This window comes from Epinephelus lanceolatus, chromosome 2 (assembly GCF_041903045.1).
Source record: "Epinephelus lanceolatus isolate andai-2023 chromosome 2, ASM4190304v1, whole genome shotgun sequence".
Taxonomy (NCBI): domain Eukaryota; kingdom Metazoa; phylum Chordata; class Actinopteri; order Perciformes; family Serranidae; genus Epinephelus; species Epinephelus lanceolatus.
Window position 1 is genome coordinate 15525313 of NC_135735.1, and position 26181 is coordinate 15551493.

A 26181-nucleotide genomic window follows, 5' to 3' on the forward strand; every position below is an offset into this window, starting at 1 on the left:
CGCAGTATCTCAAGAGCACCGTGAGGGAGTTTGTTCAAATTTGGCACAAATGTTCACTTGGACTCAAGAATTAACTGATTTGAATTTGGTAGCTGAAGGTCAAAGGTCAAGGTCACTGTGATCTCACAAAACACGTCTTTACCATTATTTAGGAATTCAAATGCAACCTATGACAAATTTTCACTCAAATGTCTTTTTTTTTTAAATTTTTTTTGGCTTTTGCCTTTAATAGGACAGACTTAATCATGAATGGGGGAGAGTCGAGGGACAACATGAAGCAAAGGCTACAGACTAGAATCAAACCCATAGGAGCTGTGGCAAGGACAGTGCCTTTGCATATGGGAAGCCCGCTCTAACCACTGAGCGACTGGGCGCCCCAAAATTTCACACAAATGTCTAATATGATAAAATGATAAAGTGATGACATTTTATTTTCAGAAGGTCAAAGGTCAGCTTCACTGTGACATCTTAATGTTCTGCAAAAACACTTTCCTGGCATAACTCATGAACAGAAGGGAGACATTTGGTCAGATGCTGAATTGGTGCTCACCTTGAAACTGTCATGATTGTACAGATCTTTAGTGAAAATTTCATATGTCAACCCTAAGTCAGATCCTGTACTAAAGCAAAAGTAGCAATACTGTAATTTAAAAAGTGCTTTGTTACAAATAAAAGTCCTGCATTGAAAATGTCAGAAAAGTGCAAAATGTACTTGTAATGTAAAGTATAAAAGAAAAGAACTTCTGGTGCAAAAATGTTCTTTTAGGTTAGACTGTGTCATCCTTTTGGTTTTTTTGTGGAATAATGTCTGAGAAGGATTTTACTATTGTAGTTGGTAGAGGTGTAGCTAATTTTAGCTATCTTATTTTTGGCAATTTAATCTGTAACAATATATATGATGATTTTATTTGTCTAAAATCTGAATCTGTAGAGTAACTCCCAACTAAAGCTGTCAGATAAATAGTGCAGTAAACAGTATGACAGTACTGATAGAAGAACTGAACCTAAACAAAGGCTAAGTAACTTAACACAATAGTGAGCACTATGCAGATAACACATTGAACAGTTCTTTGTCTGTGCATCAATAGATTTTTGTTAAAGAATATCTTGTACTATATACTGCTTATATATTTTTGGAAAACTTTACCAACAGAAATAAAAACACAAACTGATCTAAAAACGTAGAGTGAAAAGGTAAAACACTGGCTGAAACAAAACCAAAGCTGCGATCACACACCCAGAAATTGTACTCATACACATACTGTAAATGACCATGAATTAGGGAACTTACACATGTGCACACATGTGTAAAATTATTGTCATGTAACTGTAAATATTGTAATATTTTTTACCATCATGTCACAAATATACTATGTTGTTAATTATATATAATAGTAGTGATGATGATATATTATAACATTTGCACTTTTTAAGCAGAGAGGCCAAACTAGGAAGAGGGGTCACGAATTAGCTTTGGCTAGAAATCCTAAATGGACGGCACTTTGATGCAGTGGTTAGCGTTGTCACCTCACAGCAGAGTTTGCATGTTCTCCCCATGTCAGCCTGGGTTTGTCTCCGGGTACTACAGCTTCCTCCCACAGTCCAAAGACATGCAGGTTAATTGGTGACTCTAAATTGTCCGTAGGTGTGAATGTGAGTGTGAATGGTTGTGTCTATGTGTCAGCCCTGTGATAGTCTAGTCTAGTCTAAATAAGAACTGTTTCTTTATTTAGTGATTTAACATTGCTTTATTATTATATCTGTATATTGTCACCTTAATTAAATGTACAGGGTTGTTTTGTTGCAAAGAGCAGGGTCACCACTTCAATACTTTTCTACATATTGGCTTTTGATAAGGTCAGAGATGGGTTGATTTTGGTCTGTAGGACCCTAAACAATGATGAAGCCAATGTCAGCAAAACATAAATATGAAATTACCATAAAGATATTACATTTCTGACTTTGTTTCTAATCCCTGTGTTCTTCTTCTGTGTTATTTTTCAGACCACATTAACAGAGGTGCAATTTGGACCAATGAAGTTATTTAAAGACCCACTTCAGGTATCGTAAAACATTGCCAAACATCTGAATGATTGATGCTTCTGTGCTTGAATGCATTAAGGCTTTCCACGGAACAACAGAAGTGCTCCACTGAAATGTTTATGTTCATATCATTTAGGGGCTTTTAGCTGAGCCGTGGAGCTAAACTTGGTGTGACTGTCAATATTTGCTAGCATTTTTCAAGGATTAGCATTTGGAAATGTCACCTACTTTTGTTTGCAGTTAGAACTAATCTTGAATTTCTCAGATACCACACCTCGCTAAGAGATTAAAGAAAAAAAAAGTCCACATGCAAACATTCAAAGAAGAGGAAGAAAAAAAACTGTTAATGGACGTATTGTGTGTGATGCCGCCTTAGGTTGCCAAGGCAACAAGGCCAAACATTTATGACCAAGAACATACCATAATGAACAATGCATGTTATGGAAGAGCTGCACAGAGGATCCAGTTTCGTCACTGCAAATAGGACATTCTCTGACGTTCAATGGTTCATTATACAGTTTGGTGCTGTGCCTGTTCCTTTGGCATGTGCTGCTGCTTGTTGTGTGAAAACTTGGAGTCTTGGAAAAGTAGGCTTTTTTGAAATTTTAGTGTGTTTTGAGAGAGTGAAACATTTGGTTTCATCTTGATTTCAAGGATGCGGTGCAGACCTAAGAATTAATTATCAGCTATTTTGATAATTGATCAATTGTTTCATTCATCTTTCAAGCAAAAATGCCAAAAATATTCTGGTTCCAGCTTCCCAAATTTGAGGATTTGCTGCTTTTCTTTGACAGATATTGTGGTTAACTGAACACTTTGGGTTTGGGACTGTTGTTTAGACAAAAAAAGACATTTGAAGAAGTCACACTGGGCTTTGAGAAATTCTGATGGGCACTTTTTCCACAGTTTTTTCCTTAACCCTTTAAAACTTGGAGCAGCATCACTTTTCTTGTGCTGGTTTCAGGCACCTCTTGTAAGTTGGTGCAGTTATTTCAGAAACATGGGGGAAAAGGCAATGAGCAACTTAGTGAGAAATGTTCCATAAATTTCAAAAAAATTAATAGATTTAGGAAATTATATTTAAAAAGCTAGGGAAAAATTATATTCATAATTATCATTATTACATATTTATATATATATATATGTTTGTTTGTTTTTAACCAATTTTCGTGTTTTATATTTTCTCTTTTTACTAATTTCTTGCTATTTTTTTGGGGTCATTTGCTCATTGCCTTCTTCCCATGTTTTTGAAAAAACCAAGCCACTTTGCTCATGTTTCAAAGACTGACTTTGAAAAATGTTTTTCTTTTGTTTATATCCCCTAAAATGTCTGACCTTGACTATATTGACTAATTTTAATGCAAATTTTGTCACTGGAGGTGTTTTAATGTTCCTAGACTGAAGTGGGAGATGTCTTTGCATTCCAGTAAAATCTGAGATTCAAACGTATGCCAAGCTAGATAGGTTTGTCACTAATACAAAAGGCGGTTGCTGTCTGAAGCCGTATTCACAGGGGACTAGTATTACCTGGGGACCTCTAGTAATTTGTAATAATTTTGGGGATCGTCTGTGATCTTAATCCCGTGCTAATCTGCCATATCCATGATTTGTCAAGTAAAAATTCCACCACAAATCGTATTTTGCTAAACACGTCTTGTCTTGTGTCTTTATGACGTCTATGACCAATCAATTTTCGTTTGTTGTCTCTCTTGCATAACATGCGCTTCAGTGATGACTGGATCTTCAAGTCCCTAAAAAAATCCTATAACTTTCAACCTGATAACCAATATGCAAACTGAATTTTCCTCACTTGGAGAAAAAAAGTAGCAGAGCATCGTTGCTGGTGTGCTTCGGCAGCACTGCACCTATGCCCCTGACGCTATATCCAGGGGATAATGTCAGTAAATTTGAGTAAAGTACGGACTCTGCTTATCCTGTGCCAATGCACCACATGAAACACATACGTGAGGGAGTAATTTCTAAATCTCATGCGGTCCCCTGGTATAACTAGTCCTGTGCTATTAGGGCTTGATGTCCAACACGATTCAATTTGGGGAACAGACTTTAACACAACACCGGCAAAGAAATCTGAAACCTCCAGCACAGAGCGGACTTTCGACACTAAATATAAATGTCTGAGCCAGACGGAATATATTTTTCTGCAACTGTTATGAGACATCTGGTAGTTCTGTAAAAACAATGAGGCAATGTGAACACATTGTAACATGCGACGCTGTGTTGGCCACTGCCAATGACAAGCTAAAAAGCTAACAAACAACATAAACAGGTAAAAGATACTAACTACATTTAGCATTGTGATACATGAGACTCAAACATTAATGGCTTAATCTCTACAGTGTTTCCTCTAAAGCTAATGTTAGCCATCTTGATGTGCACTGCTCTTTCACAGGTCAACCTAGCGCAAGTCTCCACAGCTAGAGAAAGTAGAAAGCTAAACCTACTGCAAGCAGTGGTGGTGGATGGGCTGAAGGCCAGATGCAGAATTTCTCAATGAGGGAGAAAGAGTAGATCTGCTTCCAGCCCCTTTTTAGAGTTTGTCTTTACTTTTTATGTGGGGAAACTATGTTAAACAAAATATTAATCATAGCAGAGTGCTTTTGCGTACTTAAAATGTGTTTGGAGGGGGAATTTAAATTTCACAGATTAAACAATCATGATAATAACTGTTAGCTGTAGCCCTAATGCATAGCTTCTTCGAGTCAAATATAAATAACACCGCTAAACTTAGTGAAACGATGATTTTATGGCAGTCACTGAAATGCAATACATTAGACGTCCTGTAATTTAATGCCATATAAGCGCGCAGACTTTGCTTTATTGTCTGATGCGCTCCAGTGTGACCACAGTAGGAAAACGAGGTAGAGAGATATCCCCTTCCTGTTTTTGTCACTCACAGCTGATCCTGTCATGCCCTCCTCCTCTCTACTCCTCCTCTTTTCTCGTGGCCAGTGGCTCACAGGATCTGGCCGGGCCCTCTCTGTTTTCAACAATGATGTTTTCTAGACAGAGCGATCAGACCCTGCCAAAATGTTCGCAACCCCCTTCGAATAGTCCCCCCCCCCCCTTCTTTTTGTCTTTGTCTCTCTGCTGCTTTCTCTTTCTCTGCCTTTTCCATCTGTGTCTTTGGAGCATAAACAGTGTGTCCTCACTTAAAAAACATTTGTGCTTGAATGTACTTTTTTTTTTTTTTTTTTTTTTTTTTTAATCTGTTGCGACTGGGTGTGTTATTGCAGAGCGAGGCCTGTCTGTCTCGTCTGAGCACAGGCATCTGAAAAGACCTTATCTCAGCCTATATTACCCCCGCTCCTCCACCTCTGCGGGAATGTTGACTTTTCTACCAACATCCCAATGTGGAATTCTGATCTAATTCCCTGTGCGTACCGAACATAGCTGCAGGACTCAGTGGTGATGTATTTATGACCCGGACACTTATTGCCGCTTGTAGGGAAAATGTTCATGTGGAATATGGTTTGCATTAGCAACACCCCTCGCAGGCTTAAGGGCTCGCTGCTCCAGGCCCGGAGCTGCGTACTTAAATAAAGCCACACCAATCATCAGGATGAATCAAAAGGACAACTGTCGAGAAATCCTCTATCCCCTCATTGTGTGGCGGACAGTGGCTCTAGTTTTCTCGACAAAGTCAGGTCTTTGTGCCTTAACTCAATTTTACAGGTGTGATGCAAACTTAAAAACTGCAGAACAAACTTTCCCTTCTTTATGTTCATCCTACTCCCTGCCAACAGTTGGAGATGACGTCTGTTTGAGAGAGTGACTCATGAATCTACTCTTAGTGCAGCACTGCTCTTGGAGGCGGGCCTAAATCCCGGGTCCAGTATTTACGCAAGTAAGGGGTTATATGAAAGTATGCTGGCAGAGGGAGAGGGAGCGTTCTCTCAATGGCTGGTTTGACAGTAGCAGCAGCACTTTCTGCCACAGCCTTGGCAGACCGGTGGGAGGGGCCCGCAGTCAGTCAAGGCCACCTCGACTAATTGTGTCATAGATCACGGCAGTGGACAATAAAATCTCTGACGCACCCGCATACGAGCAGAGCCTGATCAATCAGGGCCTGTCCGCTGGAGGCCTGAGGTCACAGTCACGCCCACACTGCAGGCTGATTAGGACGACAGGCGCAAATGAGCATGAATGCACCAATGATGACTTGACAACTCGGAGCTGGTGATACAATGAAGCATCAATGCTTTGTTTTCTTACTCAACCAGTTCTATAGCGCAGGGTGTAGGCAGATGATTTGTGATTAGTTATGACAATTTTCCTCATCAGATCACAGCTACACATCAATCAGCCCTGTAACTCTGTAATATTATATAACAAATGCTTTTCCCCCCCGTCAACGGGATTTTTTGGGGGAGTTTTTCCTTATTTGCTGTGAGGGTCCAAAGGACAGAGGGATGTCGTATGCTGTAAAGCCCTGTATGATTCGTGATATTGGGCTTTATAAATAAAATTGATTTGAAGTGACTTTTTTCTAGCTAATTTTAAACACTTTAGTTACTGGATAATTGTGACTAACCAAACGAAAAATGCTAGCAAATTTGTTTGTTTACACCTCTTTGCTGATGTTGTTTTTTTTTTTTTAAATCCTGCCTTTTCTTAGTCAATGTTTTTATCCAGTCTTCATTTGTTCTCTATGAGTATTTACTATCCTTGTATATCATAGCTTTTCCTGAGCCCTCTCTGTCTCTTGATAAGTAACACATTTTAGTAGTAGTAGTAGTAGTGTGACATTGCAAGAGGTCACTTTTACAAACTCCTCAGTTGGATACATATGCTTTGTCATCTCTCTTTTTTGCAGGTACTTTTAGTTTTTGCCAAAGAGGACAGTCAGAGTAATGGCTTCTGCTGGGCATGTGAGAAGGCCAACTTCAGGTGCAGCATGGCACGAACACCCGAGTCAGCTCTTGAATGCTTTTTGGAGAAGCATCATGACCTTGTCATCATTGACCACAGACATTCCAGACACTTTGATGCTGAAGCACTATGCCGGTAGGCCACTTCACTACTCCTTATCAATGTATTTGTTACTACTTCATGTTGGATTTCTACAATGATGCAGTGCAGTGGTTCCCGACTAGTTCTGTGTCTGGTGTTCCCCCACAGCCCTGTCAGATGAACCCAAGTTCCCCTTTACCAACACATCATGTTCTAAATGTATCTAAACTGGTTTTAAGCTGGATGGAATTCAAGACTATTAATTATGCACAAGTAAAAATTATTGTTTTTTTTGTTTTCATACAATTATTCTGTCCCTATTCAGCTGTCAGGTTAGCATGGTCAAGTTTGCTTTTGCATTACCACTGGAGAGGTCAAAGCTCAATTTGTCGAGCCATTTATTTGACTTTTAACAAGTTAATCCTTTTACTCAACTATTAGATAACTATTTTGACTATTTTTCCACTACTTTAAGGTATTTTAACCTTAACGATTGTTAACTATTTAACCATTTATCTATTACTTTTAGATAAATACTTAAACCATCTATCCACTACTTTTGAATAACAATTTAAATATTTATCCACTACCTACCTTAAACTAATGTTAACTCTTATGACCATTTTTTCTCTACTTTTGGATAACCATTTTAACCACTACTTTTAGATAACTATTCTAACAGTTTATCCATTAGCTACCATTAGCTAACGTTAAGTTTTTCAACCATTTATCCTCTACTTTTAGATAACTATTTTAACCATTTATCCACTAGCTACCGTTAGCTAACATTAACTATTTGAAACATTTATCCTCTACTTTTAGATAACTGTTTTAACAATTTATCCACTAGCTACAGTTAGCTAAAGTTAACTATTTTAAACATTTATCCTCTACTTGCATTTTAACCATTTATCCACTAGCTACCGTTAGCTAACATTAGCTGTTTTAACCATTTATCCAATGGCTACCATTAGCTAACGTTAACTATTTTAACCATTGATCCGCTTTTTTTGGATAACCATTTTAACCACTACTATTAGATAACTATTTTAACCATTTATCAACTATTTTTTACTAACTATTTTAATCTACTTTTAGATAATTATTTTAATCATTTATCCCGTACTTTTAGCTATTTTAACCATTTATCCAGTAACGTTAGTTAACTTTAGCTAATGATAATATTTTAACCATTTACTACAACAAAACTATCTAAACCATTTCCCCATTACTTTCAGGGAAACATTTTAACCATTTATCCACTAGCTAGCTTTAGCTAACGTGAACTATTTTAATAATTTATCAACTACTTTACTATTTTAATATTTAATGATTTAACACATTTAACAGGTACTTTTAGCAAACTGTTTTAAACGTTTAGCTAATGACTCCTGACAGTTTTTAATTACTGCTAGCTATTTAACCATTTATCCAACTTTTTTGTTAACTGTTTCAGTCATTTTCCTTTTTAGATTTTTCTGCTTGCTTGGTTACCAGTTTTCACACTCTCTGTCACAACATCTTGTGTTCAGGTGTTACAGCCGCCTGAACAGAGTAGTGCAGGAATGAGTCTTAAAACCTGGAAATGAGTGTTGCCCCTTGTCTTGAAGTTGAAGTTTTTTTAAATAGGTTTTTGGTTAGATGGTTAACACAGGCTGGAGAGACTTTCATGTTTTGTTCTATGACAAAATACATCACTAAATCTCCCACTAGTGAATTCTGAAGCTTTTAGGTGTCTTTAAAAAAGTCGGGTGCTAACAAGTGGATAAATGAGACTATAGAATGTCATCACGCAAAACGCAGCCTTGTTGTGTTGGCAACATTAAGTCATGTGACGGTAATGTAGTTTGTTTATTATGTTTGCTTTTTACTCTTGGTGATGCAGTTACACTTAAAAAATCATGAAAGTCGTGTGTATCAATAACTTCTATTTTCCACAGAGCTTATTTTCTGTAATAATTCCAAAATTGGATTTACTAAGGCAACACTAACTTCTGTGTCAGCCTAAAAGGAAACATCATCCCTGCAGCACTCTATTTGTGGTTTTTATAAAAATTAAAGTGTGATTTCAACTTTTTCCAAATTAGTTGAGCCACTCCACAGTCTTTCTTCCTGCCCCCTGGTTGGTAATCACCAATATAGTGGACTCAAATGAACTGACTTTAAATTCTGTAAGTGACTGTCATCCAAGGCCTGTGACATAATCCAGACCAGATGATCATGATAGGACTGTTTCTAGCACTCATGTGTTACAGTACATTTGGTAGCACATGTGGTTATGACTCCGTGTGGGGGTAAATGGCCAGCTCACTTTGGGCTCACTAGCTTCCATCGCATGCTACCTAGTGGAGTCATGTCGATGAGAAATGAGCAGTGCCTGCCCATACCACCCTCTATCTTTAGCCTCTGCCCAAACCAAAAACACATTTACAAACATTCATTTGCCCTGCCCAGCGTGTATGTTAACCCCATTCATTTTGGCCAATCCATATGTTCAGTGTACACGCACAGGCTCCGATGGGGAACTAAAGGGCCTTTATGACCGCTGGCTGGGGGAAACCACAGGCGGATGAGTGGCCCTGTACACTGCATTCTTTCAGAGGCCTAGGCCTGCTCACAGAGCTCCACCACTGGGCTCTGCCTGCCTGGGAGAATCGGAGCGTGAAAAAACTGAAAAATACATTGATTTGATGCCATGGGCTTTTCCACCAGTCTGCTCACTGGCTAAAAGGCTCCCTCTGTTTACATTCAGGTCAATTAGAGCGCTCAACTCTTCAGAAAACACTGTGATAGTCGCCGTTGTGAAAAGGTACGTACAACTCGCTGACCCCCCTCCCCGTCCCTTTCTGCCCTTTCTTGTCCTTTTCCCTCACTGTCTTTTTAAGTAGCTAATGATTAGGAGTATTGTCAGGAAAAAAAGGCCTGACTCAGTGGAGGTCTGTAGGCCATATGGAGCAAACACCTGATGTTCTCTAAACAAGCATTTGTCTCAACAATGTTTGGGTGCTAACGTGTTCTCTTTTTAAGGCCAGACAGAGAGGAAGCCTCTGTGATGCCCCTGATCAATGCCGGCTTTAATAGGGTGAGCGACATTGTGTGTTAACGTGTGTGTGTGTTTCTGCTGCTGCCTGTATTTGTATTATTCTTTCGATGTGCTTTTTTATATCTCTACTGTCAACACTAAGGCAGGAATACAGATTGTAAATCCTCTTTGTTTGCTCAGGAGACATGTGCATTAAATTCCCTGCACCTAAATCATTGTTAAGGCATCAGCAGCACCACAGTTTAACATGTCCTGTAATGGATACACTGACATGAAAATGGGATTTTAGTTGATTGATCTGTGTTGACCTCTGACCCTCAGAGATATGTGGAGAATGCCAATATGATGGCCTGCTATAATGAGCTGCTACAGTTGGAGCATGGAGAGGTGCGGGCGCAGTTCAAACTGAGGTTAGTTGCGTACTTTGTAGTGTACAGTGTTGTAGTTTCATTTTATATTAATTCGATACAGTAGTAGGGGAGACCAGGGTTGGTTGGCACTTTTCACTCTCTGTCGTAATTTATGTTTGAATATTCTAACCAGCGGCAAATGAAAGGTCAAGGTCTTAGCAATAAATAAATACATTTTAATTTAAACAAGTGTTTTCTAAAATTTGGGATTAAAGTCACATTCTGCATTTCTGCCAACTGGCTCCATCAGAGGGTTGGTTGGCACACTTCATAGAGTCAGTTGGCACAGTGCTAAAAGGCTGTTGTTACAAGAAAGTAAAGCAACCAATAGAAACGAATTGAACATTTATTTCAAACAAGAACCAGAAAACATGAACATTTAATTGAATTTCTGCCCATTTTTTAAAACCAAACAAAATTGTTTTTTATCTTTCAAAATACAGTTACAGTCAGGACTGGTAATTTTACAGTTGGTTTGCACCATAGACTGTATAAATAATGGACGTAGCTACCATGACTCCACCCATTGGTTTGTGGACTGCTATTTTGAAGCCTCATGTTCGACATTTTCGACAATATCTGTATGAGAGGCTGGAGCTGTGGCGGAGCAAGACTGGATCTGACTCCGAGACTGTAGCGACCGCTAGTGACGCCTTGCAGACAGCCTGTCAGTCAGCAGCCCGGCCCTTAAACAGGCATAACTTTGGACCTTAATAAAATGTAAATTGGTGAGTTATAAAAAAGATTCAACCCCCGTACAGTTGTCGGTAATGTTAGAATTAGCTGTCGAGACAAAAACTGTTTTTTGTACCAGGCTGTAAACATGTTTATTTCAGCTTGGGCACTTTAACATGGAAGTCTATGGGAGTTGACTCCGTTTTGGAGCCAGCCTCAAGTGGCCATTTGATGAACTGCAGTTTTTGGCACTTTCACACTGACTTCATTTCTCAGCCTCAACTTTGTGATTGAATTATGTGACAGCTACAATCACTATCATCATACTTTCGTATCTTATATCAAAATGTCGCTGTTTCCTTTGTCCATTAACTAGACATTATTAACTCTCAGAGTAAGTTAGTTACTTTCAGATGTTTTATCATAGTAGATGAGAGCAGGTAAAGAAAGCAAACATTTTTATGTTACACTTTTGTTTCTCTGACCTTCAAAGGACCAGAAAATAGCTGTGTGCCAACCAACCCGGCTCTCCCCTACTCTTATTTAAAGCTGTTACACTGAGAGCAAGACATCAGAAATATGAGCTGCTTTTAACAATTCTATTTTTTTGTGCCAGTTTTAATAACTCTTTCTTTAAAAATGTTTATAAATAGATGCAGGACACTCTGCTTGTTGCATATGTTAACAACAATTCTGATACTGTTGTTTTTTTTGTCTGTACAAGGGCTGGAAATGCTATTTTCACAGCCCTTGAACAAAGCCAAGAGGCCATAGAGATCACTTCTGAAGATCAAGTAATTCAGGTGGGTTTCCAGTAAACTTTAATACTTCTTATTTTGATAAACAGTTCCTCTTTTTCTGTCTGTCCTCCTTCCCTTTCTGCCTCCCTCCTTCTCTGCTGTTTTTAGTGCCTATTCGTATCTTGTGATTCCAGAAATTAGTAGTGATAGTTGTGGTCTCTGTCCCTCTGAATTGCTCCTTTTGTTAACATCAAAGCACTGCAGCCTGTTATCACGCTATGTTTTCACATAAAATATATGTTTCTGAGTTCCACGAAATAAGCAACAAATGTGTCGGCTTCTCTCAAGGTTCATGGTATCTCATGATTTTAACTGTGATTGAAGTCATTGTGGATTTTATGAACAGTCATCTCAGATCAAGCCTGAACACTGTGTTGCCTCTCCTTCGCAGTACGTGAACCCTGCCTATGAGTCCATTATGGGCTACCAACAAGGCGAGCTAATAGGGAAGGAAATAATAGAAGTGCCTAAAAGTGAGAAGAATAAGCCTGATCTCCTTGAAACAATAAATTCCTGCATACGGAAAGGAAAGGTAATGTGCATTCATTAAATAATCTACATTATACATTTCATGTTCATTGTGGGTTACCGAGTCAGGAACTTAATCTCGTCAGGGAAAAAAATCATCACCTTCTTGTAATTGTTGATAATCACACATCCATATCTTTGACGCCTCAAACTCAGATCACTCATGTAAACACTGCGGATATCTTCTCCTGCCTTTGTGTCTGTGCATGCATGCGTGCTCGTGCATCCATGTGTGCTGTAAGTCAGCACCACTGGCCATCCAGCAGCTCCGTTTCATGTGCATTAGAACAGCGGTTGATGGCTGTGCTGTAATCTTACTACACAGAGAGCGAAGGTCAGTCCTAGACAGGCTAACAGCAGGAAGAGTCTTTTTAAGCTGCCACAGCAGCCTGTAGGTGGGGGGACATGAAACAAGCGCGCCGGACTCCAGGAGCGCTCCCTCTACCCATTAAAGCAACTCGCTGCTCTCTGAAATGCTCCGACCCATCCCTCCTCACCACCTAACCTGCGCCACAAACACAGACATGCTACACCCAATCCACACCCACTTTTAGGACTTTTTCAAATGATAGTTATTATTGTGTCAATGTGTGTGTCAATTGTTGTTGTGATGAATGGATCCTTTGTCTGTACATTTTGTGTCTGTATGTTTCATTCCCTTTGTCTGGGCTCTGCCTCGTTATGTTCCAGGAATGGCAGGGGATTTATTATGCCAAAAAGAAGAATGGAGACAGCATACAGCAAAATGTGAAGATCACACCTGTAATTGGACAGGGAGGGTGAGTGACAGTATGTTAAGGCCCGGCTCATTCAGTCTCGCTAAATGTAAATTACCCTTCCAGTAACTGAATAATTACACTGGATAATATATGAATGAATAATGATTGTAACCTTTTATTTTTATTGGTGTACTAATTACCTTTTGTCCTTCACAGAAAAATCAGACACTATGTGTCTATCAACTGGCCTTTAAATGATAATAATAAGGTGAGATGTGTTTCCAGTTTTGCTGATTAATAATGAATGAAAGGGACTTCCTGGCCGGCCGGTATCAATGTACTGTTTCTATCTTGTCCACGCAGAGTGATAAATCGACTGAACGTGTGCAGGCAGAGTCTCAGACAGGTAAGATCCATCTTGAAGATGCCCTCTGAGTGCTCAGTCTTAACTCTACTTTGTATTAGAATAACAATACAGGTGGTTTATTTTGCTATTTAGTCTTATTTAGTCTTGCAGATTTGAGTAGTTCAGGTTTTCTCTGATGGACAGCATCAGTGATGGAAGTTCTTTCCATGATGGCGTCACTTGTGATCTGTCACAAGGTTTAAGGATGTGAGGGCCAACATTTGTTTGCCATTAAGAAACAAAACGGTAGTTTCAGTTTCACTCAGATGTTACACTAATTTTAACTGGACCAAATATCTGCTAGATGTTAATAACAGTACATTAGACACATTTGGGAACATGAGCTTTGGAAATATGTCAGCAAATGTATTGCACTATGCCAAAAGAAAAATCATTGTTCTCTTTAATCATGACCAAAATTTCAAATGCTGGACTTCCAGAGTGTCCAGTCCTGCTTTATCTGGCTGAGAAACACCTCGAAAGAAATAAATTCTTTCTATTGTTGGCCTTGAAAAAAGTTATCCACGCTTTTATTTCCTCTAAACTGAACTATTGTTCCTTACTGCATTGTCGTATCAACTGTGAAGCCAATTCACAGCTGCAACTGATTTCAAAATGCAGCAGATACGCTCCTGACAGGCCAACAAAGCAGGGATCATATCTCTCGTGTGTTGGCGTCGTTTCACCAGCTCACTGAAAAGAAGTGACTTTCAAATCTCACCGTTTGTTTATGAAGCTTTGCGTGGTCTTACAGCACAGTATATTTCACAGTAACTCTTATGCAACACCCTATGTGTCCTAGGTCTCCTGATTAGGGGCTCTAAAGGTTGAGTATGCTTTGTATGTTACAGGATAACTCTGCTAAAAGTGTTTAGTTTTAAATTCATAAAAAGCTCTTTTTCTTCTCTCTGGCTGTTCACAGTGAGTGTTTTTCATTTCTTTTGTTTCTTAATATACTGTTATTTTTACTATTAGTTTTTAATTACATTTACGTTTTTGTTTTTTTTTTTGTTTTTTTTACAAATAGTACAAAAAAATAAGCACTTAAACATAAACAGCACAGACTAAACAAAAGCGCAAGCATCATCTCTGCAGTGTTCATACCTGTAATGATTCAAAAGTCCATCAGCTCAGGACCAATCCTTGCAAGTGACCCATTCTGGACCCGTAAAGAAGTCCCTATGGCCAAAGCACATAACAAAAGCCCACTCCCTTTATCTGGATGTTAATTCATTGAAAAATTAATATTATAATAATCAAACATTAGACACACATCCAAAAAAAAACCAAATATGTTTCTCAAAAATACAATTTCTGGCTCCTCTGACATGTTTACTCTTTTTGTAAAAGACAAAACTGATCCCAGACAAGCAAATATGATTCTCTGCAGTTATGCAGGTTGGCTGTCATTAACAAAAATGATGTATTCTCTTTCATTAACCCACTCTCTATACTGAGGTCAAACTCCCTCCCTCAAATGTGTATTAATCCACATCTGAAAGTAGTCCTTAACAAATACACTACTTAGTCCTGAGTGAGAAAGATCTGCTTATAACTACAGCGCCCAGCTGTTTTAGAAAATTACTGAACCTTTTATAAAAATGAAACAATTTATTTTTTACCATTTAAAAAAAACAGATTGACATCCTCAGTATGAATTAATGGGCTGATGCCATGTAGAGGTCAGAAAGTACTGAGATGGACTAAGACGGTGTTGGTTTTGATCTTTTTATGGGATTGTTGACAGTGATAAAAATATGGAATAAGGCCAGTCTTGTCCTTGTCCTAAATGCAGAGGACAAGGACTAAATGATTTTGACCTTTGAGGTTGACGTGACAATCCCAGTTTTCTGGAGTATTTCAAGTAGCTTGTTTGGATATAAGTATGATGTTTAATATGACACAAAATTATTACTTCTCACTTGTTCCTATCTTTGACCAATTACTATAGTTTTACTGTCTTCAATCTTCAAAACTAAACTTGAGAATAATATAATAACCACAGAATCAGTAAGTTATCAAAAACAGACCGCTGAATTCTGTTAGGACTGATTTAGATTTCTCATCTTCTTGCTAACAGTTTTGTAATGGGTGGCAAAAGTCAGCCTTGTCACGAAACTTGAATTCTCTTTGCATGTGCGTGCTAATGTAAGGTGTTTTTCCTCCCCAGACATCCAAACCAGTAAGCACAAAGACCGGAGGAAAGGCTCTCTGGACGTAAGATCCACAACGTCTCGGGGGAGCGATGGTGAGAGTGAAGGGAGATAGATGATGGAAACTCTGGGCGTTACTCATGAAACCATCTCTGTTTGCTGTTTGTTTCAAGTGTTGATTGGACACACACCCAAACAGACTCATTAAAGAGAAAACTGCAGCTTAATTTGTTGTTGAATTATAACATAAGGATGTCTTTTTTTATTCATCCTGACAGGGAGCTCACAGCGACGGCACTCCTCAATGGCCCGAATCCACTCCATGACTATAGAAGCTCCCATCACCAAGGTGGGTTCATCTTGCTCCCCATCATCCCTCCCAGCCTCCATCATATGATTAGCACTTTGTACTGATGCTTTGCACCTCATGACTGAACTCTGAGCACTTCTTGTACAGTTGCTAGTACCGAGGCTAGAGGCCACACACACCATGTCAAGAGGAGATAGGCTGATAAAATGCCACATTTCATGCACAAGACAGGAAAGCATGTCCGACCAGAATGACCTGCTGTTTCAGTGGTTTATGTAGTCTGCAGCCTGGATAGTCGGAAACAGAGAAAGTCCCCAGGGATGGGTCATATGACACGCTGCAGTTCCACTGCTGTATCATTTGACTGTGTAGTCAGTCCCTGTAGGCGTCATCCTCTCCAGAATAAAGCACTGATAGAACTGCTGCTACTGTGTGTGTGTGTGTGTGTGTGTGTGTGTGTGTGTGTGTGTGTGTGTGATGCTTGGTGACCTCGCCATAGGTGCCCAATGTTAGAACCTCCAAGTTCATGTTTTGAAGTAAAACTGTAAATCTCTCTGTACGTTTTCTGAACGTCATACTACTGGGCTTGTTTTTTTATCACTTTAAAAATATTTTAGTCTGCGCTGGGATTGCCTGTACACAGCTCTCGACATGGAGGTGGCTGAGCCGGCAGCTAGCAGCTTACAGTGCTAACAGCGCAAATAGTGCTAACAACAGCAACAGAGCTAATGGTGTCAATGAGGGGGGAACAGGAGGGTAGGCATTACTCTTGTGCGTCCTCACCATTATCAGCAGTAACCATCCGTAACCGCCATATGAGCACAGTGCAGAGCAGCGACAACTAGCTAGCCAGTGGGATACACACACAGGGACTCAATGCAGTAACACACACACACACACAGCTGGGCCGTCTACCAGAACAAAATACAGGGAATCTCAGATTACAACACACACTGAGGTAGTATGACTTTGTTCTCTGCTCAGGATGCCATTACTCCACTATATCGTTACACCGTAAAACTTCAGTGAAACGCCTAGTCCCTTTTACTAGCCCAGTGTGGCTTTATCTTGACAAATAAAGGCCTGTCTCAACTGGTCTGGTTTCCAACCATTTTTCATAGTAGTTCTTCAGATGTATAAAAGTGGGTTGTTGGCTACCTCAAATGATGTGTCCATTTCTCATTTACCCTGTAAGTTATTCATATATCTTTAGTCTGTAAGGGTCCACAGATCAAAAGAATCAAAAGGGTTTTTCATAAAAATGAATCCAAGTTGTGAGCATTGTTTCAACTGGATAAAGTAGAGTTGTGTCGGTATGCCGGGTGCTGTAATCCTTGAGTGCTGTAACTCTCTCTCTGATGCGCTGTCTGTCGGGGCTAGCTCACATGAATGATTCATAGTGAATATGTTTTTTGAAGCCTAATTTTTATACAAGTAATATTCATACTGGTTTAAATAAACAATTTTTTTTCAACTTTTGGACAAAGCCAAGCTCACTGTTTCCCTGTTTCCAGTTTCTATGCTAAGCTAAGCTAACCATCTCCCTTCTGTAGCTCTGTATTTAATGGAAAGAGTGTTATTGATCTTATAATAATCTTTATTACGGACTCAAATGGTCCACACATATATACACACAACCATTACATACATTTAAAATACATCATTAAAAATAAAAATAATATAGAAATATATACTTTCATATAAGTAATTCATCACTGTTTGTTCAAAAGAGGTGCAAGCTATCATGCCAATGATTTTGAAGCCTGGATGTGAACCGATAGCCCATCATAGGGCAGGTTAAGGCCATAATAATGCTATTTTCTGACAAATCCAGTCGACACATAAAATTAAACATTAACTTTCGTAACAGTGCCTGACACGTTGGTACATTAGAGGACACAAATAACTGGCTGGCACTGTGCCACCTAGGAACACAGAGCAACAGCCTCATGGCATCATTATATGCCACTCTAAGCCTCTGCATACTTTTCACTCTGTAAGAGGACCAGAGATGTCACCTCACCCTCAGCAAGAAAGTGAATGAGCAGAGTTAAGACTTCTGACCACATCACACTTATTTCAGTCTCTTTACACTGGCTCCCAGTATGTTTCAGGATTGATTTTTAACGTCTTATTGATGAATTTCAGGGCCCTTCATTGTATGGCCCTTGCTATATTTGTGACCTTTTAGGCCCTTATAAGCCTACAGGGCACAGAGCCTTTCCAGTCAGATCCCAGAGGCGTTGGAATAACCTGAATAAAGCAGCTTAATTCTTATCTATTTGAAACTTAACCTGATTTTACTTGATTTTACCTGAATCGTCTTTTTTTATTTGCCTTTTTTATTCTGGTCTTTTATTAAACAGGATGTGTTTTCAACTCGCTTTTATTGCTGTTAGTTTTTGAAAAGTGCTTCACAAATAAATATAACCTACTTATTTTGTCATGCAGGTAATCAACATTATCAACGCGGCGCAGGAAAGCAGTCCTATGCCTGTGGCAGAGGCCTTGGATCGGGTACTGGAGATCCTGAGGACGACTGAGCTCTACTCCCCACAGTTGGGCACCAAGGATGAAGACCCCCATACGAATGACCTCGTGGGGGGGCTGATGACGGTAAGCAGCAGGCCCCGTAGAGCACGAGAGTCCTTCAAAAAGTCTGAAACACCCAAACAGCTTCCTTCCGCTACGAGTGAATCGACTCCCATATGATAAGACACGTCAGAGCATTTGTGGAATTCCACAGTGATAACACGCATGTCTACATGATGTCCATGAGGCATTCACAATGAAAGCTCATTATCCTGTGTTAAATGAAAGAAACAGAGAGTGTGCAGGTGTGTGTGGATGTTTGTTTTTGTGAGAATTTGTGTTCATATTTGGGGGAGGGAGAGAGAGACAGAGAGAGAGATTAACAGACAGCAGTGGTGAAGCACAGAAGTAAGAGTGCCAAGTTGGCAGTCTTGGCAACAACCCCAGAGGAAGTGTTAGATTGTCCTTTGTGCTCCTGTAGGCTGGAGAGGAAAGCCCACCCCGCCCTCTCTGCCTCACCCTCTCTGCCTCCCCCCTCTCTCTCTCTTTCTCTCTCTTTGCACACATGCACACAGTCACACTCACATGAACCTCTTCCTCTCGATTCCACAGGCCTGGAAACATCCTGTTCTTTGGATCAGATGAATAAGCATGGCTTTACTTATACATGTACTCTCTGGATACACAGAGGAAGATACACATAGTCCTTCCAGAGAAAGATTTGTTCTGCATAAGTGATAAAGGCAGATGAAACCAGAAAACCATGAGGCGTCAGTTCGGGTTCAGACGGTTGTTTATGTGTGATCATATTGGTTTATGAGGTGCCTGGTTGCATATGTGTTTGTTGTGGTGTGGTGTGCTGGGTCTGAACTCAGCAGACCCAGTCGCCGTTAAGAGAAGAGCTGTCATCTTTCTGGGGAGAAAGTCTTAAAATAACCAGTGTGTACAGAGGCAGCGCCACCATGAGACAATGCTGGGGTCAAAGATGAGCCAGTCTCCTCTTCCTTTTTCACTTGTGAAGTAAACATTTCACTCTGCGACACACACCCATGGACTCACTAACGCCCAAAATATGTACAGTATATCTTCCATCAGAGTGACTGGGCGATGTAGGCCTGTCATTTGTGTGGCTGCCAAGTCAAGTAGCAAAACTGTTTTTGAGGGAAGTGGAAGCCTTAATGCTCACAATATTTTATATTCATGTTTTAACATTTTCATGACATACTGTAGCCTGAGGACACAGTATTATACTGCACAGCATTACATTTGATTTCATTGTGTCTTCTTGTCACAGTTATTCTTTGAGAGACACATTTAAACAATATTTATTTTTCTTAATAAACTGTAATGAAAACAAAACTATTGCAGTGATTGCTGCAAACATTAAACAAGACTAAGGACCGTATTGAAACGATGACCGGGCATGATCTAAAGTGCGTGGCACAAACCACATTTAGGGTGTGTCCAACTCCACTTTTGCTAGTTAAACAGCGCATAATCTGGATGCAAAGTGAGACACAAGGGGCAAAGGGGTTGTATTTGGTCCTTTAAAAGAGAAATTTGCCACATCTAGTCAGTGTAGATGGTAAATGTGGTCGATTGAAGCAATAAGTTCGTCAGTGCATGCTGTATTGACAGAGAAGCTTTTCTGAATTTTCCGTCTTGAACATAGAGGCAGTTCAAGAACAGCTGTGCAAGGATGCATTGTGCCTGAGCTCCTGATGCTACCCCCAAAACCTGCCCAGCACGTGGGGAAGGATGTCTCAAACAGATGAACAGAGAGTTACTTGCCCTGGGCAAGTGTTATTGTCAAGCCCTGTGACAGGAAAAAAAATAGCTTTGGTGGACACACAAAGCTGCTAGTTATAGTGCACTCAGTGCCCTGTGGCCGACTTAGTTACCCTAGAGATAACCCATGCAGATTTCTTTCCCCGACAACCAATCGATTGGTTGAATAATAGGAAGAGTTGAAGTCAAATACAGCCCTACTGTGTTCACATTTTACAGAATGTAATTAATATTTTCATCATTATGCATTATTTCACCCACCCGCATCCCATCTGCACATCACTGTGTGTGTGTCAAGCAGAGTGTACGCGTGTTGTTAACTTGCCTATGTAGGCGCAACTCACTATCTGAATAATGCGCCCTTTAAATAGCCGGAAAATACTCCAAGATTTTTTTTTTATCAATGCGCCTGACCACACCTCATTTTAAGATCTACATGGGTGCACAGAGAGTCGCAATTACATTTCCTACTTACACAATGTGGGCGCTGGCAATGAAAATGACAGCTGCGTCGGTCTGAAAACTAGCAATGACAGTTGCGTTGTGCGCCACTTTGCACCGGAGGTAAGATAGGGCTCTATAACACTGCAGTACCACTAGCAGCTCTATGAGTCTGTGCTTTGAGCTACATGCTACTGTCAACATGCTAACATGCTCACGGCATAGACTGTATATGGCTCACAGTGACAAGGCTAACATACTGATGTTTGGCAATATAGTTTACCAGGGCCACCATCTTGGTTCAGTGTGTTACATGAACATGAGCAAAGGAGGAGGCCGAGGAGGATGTCTGTAGTGTTGCAGGCATTTGGTCATAAACATTAAGTATTTAAGTCAGAGGGTGCTGGAGATAGGGGTTAAAAGGTCAACAAAGTAATTCACCCCGTGAGGAACATGAATGTCTGTACCTGATTCAATCCAGTGTTGAGACATTTCACTCAAAAACACAGATGTCAGCCTTGTGGTGGCGCTAATGAAACATCAGGGGATCACTGTTGTTATTCAACCTCTGGGGACCATGAATGTCCGTACAAAACTTCATGGCAATCCATCTCATAGTTCCTAAAATGTTTATGTCTGGATACTCAATTGGTCAACCATATAGCTGGTGTGGCTAAAAACAGTTTGATCAACCTTCACTGTACCGGTTCTTAACGTACAGTTTATTATCCACAGCAGATTCAAATCACAGACCCAGAAGAGTCGGCTCATTATACTTCTAACCACTGAGAAGCTGTGTTTGATTATTTGGGTGATGAAGTGTTACCCCACTGATAAGCCCCATTTACTATCACAGCATGCAGCACTGCCCAGAGGAAGACAAATGTCATAATGGAATAATTTACTGTGGATTATCTGACATGTGTACATCAATTATCACAGTGTCATTTCTGACACAACTATTACAGTTCATAAATATGGTAATCATTTTCTAAACTGCATATTGGTTTCATTATTAAGCTCAGCTTGGCTGCCTCATCCCTCCACTCCCTCTGTGTGCTAGTGGGGGGAATGATATGAGGTGTCAACATAACATAGCCTCCAAAATATTGTGTCATAGCCACAGATGAAAGAACACTCATAAAAGTGTTAATATGGAAAAGCTGGGACATCCATGACTTTGTTTCCTCTTATTTATTATACTGTTTGTTACACTCTTGCCTCAGTGCAAATGCATGTCCTTCTGCAACTTTGAAAAATGCAGCAACAAAATCGAGCTCTGTTTCTCTGTCATTAAATCACACTGACACATGATAAACACAGATCATAGCTGTCCTTTTTGCTGGAAAAAAAAAACAATCGAGCTATTGTGATTTTAGTCATGGGTAGAGCTGGGGTAGGCAGGAATCTGGAAAAGGCAGAATTTAAAAATACACCCTCCTCCTGCACCTTATGAGACCACAATTGATGCAAGAATTAGTGAGCTAGCCACCCCACAGTCCCTCCACCTTGTTCCCCGCCTCTGTGAACTGCTTCCCCGGTAGGAGAGCAGGCAGCAGCTCAGGAGATGAACCTTCAGTTGGCAGTTGGGGTGGCTCATATTCGGCCAGCACAAACCCTCCAACACCAGGTGTCACAGCAGGCTGGTGGCCAGCAGCATCACCAAGTCTAACCAGTGTAACAGCAGCAACAGAAAGTTTGCTGATCCAGCAGGGAGTCTGGGCTCTCCGGTTGTCTGGCGCTAAGGTTTGCGCTGGCTGGATTCACGCTACTGCAGCCACTGACTGGAGGTCAGGCTCCAGAGCTGCTGCCTGTTCTCCTTCCAATGAGATGATTTGTGGTGGTGGGGAGTGAGGTGGAGGACACACTGTGATGTTAGGCTCTTGCTAACGTTAGCTACATTATCTCTCTATCTCACAAACGTTTTGCCGATACTGACATGTTTTATTTTGTTGCCAGACTCTCATTTTGATAAGTTCATCTTCCTATTTTTGGGTTGTTTTGCGGTATACGCAGTTGTTACCAATGCTGGAATAGCAACTTTCTCTGCATGATTCTCTGCCATTGAATCAGACATTCACCAAAGGGATGTGAACACACATCTGCATTTGTAAAACAGCCAGTGGGAATGCCCTCTCTGTGAAATGACCTTTGACGAACCAAAGTTTCCCATCACGGCCTAGTCTAGTTTTTCTCAGACCACTTGAATTAGAATATGCTCCGAGGTTAATATGGTATTTTTGCCAAATGAAGCCAAAATTGTACTGCTTACCCCTGCTTTATCAGTTTATTTATTGCGTTTTTCACCATACAAAAAGCATTCTGCAGAGGAAACGAACCTACCCTAGCTTTAAAGAGTTTTAGGCTGTCATTAGCTACACAAAAAATTGTTTTTAAAAAACCTGAAATGATTAAATGACTAATGTAATCACACAGAATCTGTCCTCCTGGTGCTCTGAGGTGTTCAATAAGTGTGTTTCTTATCTCCTGACCTGTAGCTTCATCTCGATATCATTTGTTTTATTTAGTGGATCAGTGAAACATCTGTGATATTTGTCACACATGATGAACAAGTCACAGTAACATGACTGTTCTCACCCAACTTCCTTCACTCTAAAGTCCGAACTGATGTCTCTGTCTGTGTTCCCAGCTGCTTAATTTAGCACAGATGACTTTTATATCAGATCTGATGTCAGAGTAAATGTCTCAAAGGAGCCAAACAATTACCATCCAAATTTATTTCGAAGGTCCTTGCATTTTTTTAAGAGACGTGACGCTGGTGCTCCGAACACTGAGCTGTACTCCTCATGTGGCTGTTCAGAAAGAATTAATGATGCAGTCAGGTTTTTTTTTTTTTTTTTTTTACCTTACTCCCTGACACTGGTTCTGTTTTTTCTTGTTCACAGGATGGTACACGTAGATTGTCAGGAAATGAGTACATCCTTGCCACAAAACGTAAGTTTACACAAAGCATACAGGAGGGACTCTGACTCTGACACAAAGTGCTGTGCTGCCTTTTAGTTCTATTTAATTTTCCAGCTCTGTTTATCTGAACGCCTTCTGTCTTGTGTCTTGCTTTGCACACAGAGCCCCACCATATCCCCAGCCACCTGACAACTCCTCTGTCTTTAAATGACATCCCCCCTCGTATCGCCCAGACCATGGAGAACGAGGAATCTTGGGACTTTGACATTATCAATTTGGAGGCTGCAACCATGAAACGGTGAGGCAGCAACAGAGTTAAGGGCTACCAGAGGAACTGTGTCAAACTTTTTGAGAGCTTGGGGTGAGAGTTTGTGTTAAACGACCATGCTAAATCCTCCCGCAGGCCTTTGACCTACTTGGGCATGAAGATCTTCTCCCGATTTGGGGTCTGTGAGTTCCTAAACTGCCCTGAGGCCACACTGCGCTCCTGGCTACAAGTGATTGAAGCTAACTACCACTCCAGTAACTCCTACCACAACTCTTCCCATGCAGCTGATGTCCTGCACGCAACGGCGTATTTTCTCTGCAAGGAGAGGGTCAAGGTAAATTAACGAACACTAACAATTAATAACAAAGCATACTATTTTAAAATATTTGCAAAAATACCACATTTTCCTTTCAGGATGTTGCTGCTGGTCCATAGTTTAGGCTAAGGATGTGGTTTCTTAATTAGCCGGTGGACAGAAAATTCATTGGCAACTATTTTGATAACTGATTAATTGATTAGTTTTCAAACAGAAATGCCAAAAATGGTTGGTTCCAGATTTTGAAATGTGTGCATTTACCGCCTTCCCTTGTGGTAATAAATAAATGCATTTTGGTTTTGGAGTATTTTTTGGGCAAAACAAGCAATTTCAAATGTCAACGTAATAGTAATAATATATTCATGTATCACTTTCCTAGCAATGTTACACAGTCATACAAAAAACAGACAAGGCAGATAAAACAAGAATTAAGGCGAGGGACGTGGGCACAGAGGAAATGAAGAAGATAATAAAATTAATAAGATCAAATGAATTGGAATCATTACAGTAAAAACAGAAACATATCAAACCTTCCAACAGCTTTCAGGAAGACAAAAGTTTTGAGAAGAGATTTATTCTTTACCATGGGTGTGATTGTCATGTTTTTTTTTTCAGTTAATTCATTAATTGAGAAAATTATTGACAAACTAATCGATAATGATGAAAACATTGTTTTGCTTTTATCATAGAGGCTTTTGAACTTCGTCTCAAATCACTTATTTGTGTATTTGTAATGAAATACAGCAAAAGTGGCACTGAGCACTCCGTTGTTGCAGTTTTTACAGTGGGGTTGGTGTGCCACAGGCGTAGAGTTTGAGTCAGACACAGGGACAGGGGCGTAACTATAGACAGTGCAGGCAGTGTGGTTGCACAAGGGCCTATGAGGTGGGGGACCCATAGAGAGTGGGCCCTTCAGTGATGTGTCGGGTGGAGAGTGGGCCCTTCAACAGTGTTTTAGGTGGAGAGTGGGCCCTAATGAGTGACTGCCACTTTGACAATATGCCTGTGTTCAAAGAAGAACTCTCATTAAATTAAAAACAGTGCCATTTGCTATATATGCCCTTACAAAAGGCAAACCTACCTTCATTATGTCTTTTTTCTTGTTAAATAGTCAGCAGTTTCTATAATAAAATTATATGCTTATTCCAAATAAATTACCACAAACTATTAAAATTGTTGAATTAATTAATATATAGAATTTTCTTTGGTATTTTCTGTCATATACAGATAGGCAATGATGATTGCTGGGTAATATGTATGTTGATGTTATCCACAAAAGCATGGACTAGGGCCAGTCATAATAGCGTGCGCTGGGGCCATCACAACTCTCTTACACCACCACTGCATAGGGGACACATCCCCTTCAATATTAAGAACTTTTGCCTTTGCCCCCCCCCCAAATACCAAAGAAAATAAAAACATATTAATTTAATTCAGTTTACTTTAACAATTTTAATAGTTTATTATAGTTTATTTAGTAAATAAAATGCATTTACTCTATAAATTGATGCAAAAAGGCACAAATTGGTGCATAAAATTTGAAGACTGCAGTAAATTAAGTGACATTACATTTTTCCTCTGCGTTTAGTAATTCAACTTTTTGTTTTTATCCTTGCAGTATGTTGAAGCCACTCTGCCCATGGAGCACTATTAACAACTGTTATGTCAAAGTCAGTGCTACGTACAAAAATTTGTCCAAAATACTGAAATGTTCTGTGTATGTTTGATTTAAGAGAGAAACAAGGTGGCAGCACCGGTTAGGTAATGAGAAGATGTTAAACTACATGGCTGTATACTTCAATACATTGCTGAAAGTCAGCGTATTAATGTAAGCATTAGCATGTGTTACAGGC

At 39.9% G+C, this 26181-nt stretch overlaps 1 protein-coding gene across 2 annotated transcripts in view; it reads left to right on the plus strand.

Annotated features, from left to right (window-relative positions):
• pde8a (phosphodiesterase 8A) overlaps positions 1 to 26181 on the plus strand; it is a 67807-nt gene that overhangs the window by 33176 nt on the left and 8450 nt on the right. Inside the window, exons 2-17 of one of the 2 annotated variants that reach the window (XM_033626349.2) lie at positions 2005 to 2061; positions 6878 to 7068; positions 9767 to 9823; positions 10042 to 10096; positions 10379 to 10467; positions 11867 to 11945; positions 12334 to 12474; positions 13161 to 13249; positions 13406 to 13457; positions 13553 to 13595; positions 15766 to 15843; positions 16027 to 16097; positions 18510 to 18674; positions 23726 to 23774; positions 23907 to 24042; positions 24148 to 24346. In XM_033626349.2, the coding sequence (XP_033482240.1) occupies positions 2005 to 2061; positions 6878 to 7068; positions 9767 to 9823; positions 10042 to 10096; positions 10379 to 10467; positions 11867 to 11945; positions 12334 to 12474; positions 13161 to 13249; positions 13406 to 13457; positions 13553 to 13595; positions 15766 to 15843; positions 16027 to 16097; positions 18510 to 18674; positions 23726 to 23774; positions 23907 to 24042; positions 24148 to 24346 (1551 nt within the window). The remainder of the gene's footprint in view (positions 1 to 2004; positions 2062 to 6877; positions 7069 to 9766; positions 9824 to 10041; positions 10097 to 10378; positions 10468 to 11866; positions 11946 to 12333; positions 12475 to 13160; positions 13250 to 13405; positions 13458 to 13552; positions 13596 to 15765; positions 15844 to 16026; positions 16098 to 18509; positions 18675 to 23725; positions 23775 to 23906; positions 24043 to 24147; positions 24347 to 26181) is intronic. The other variant, XM_078174425.1, reaches the window with a different exon arrangement.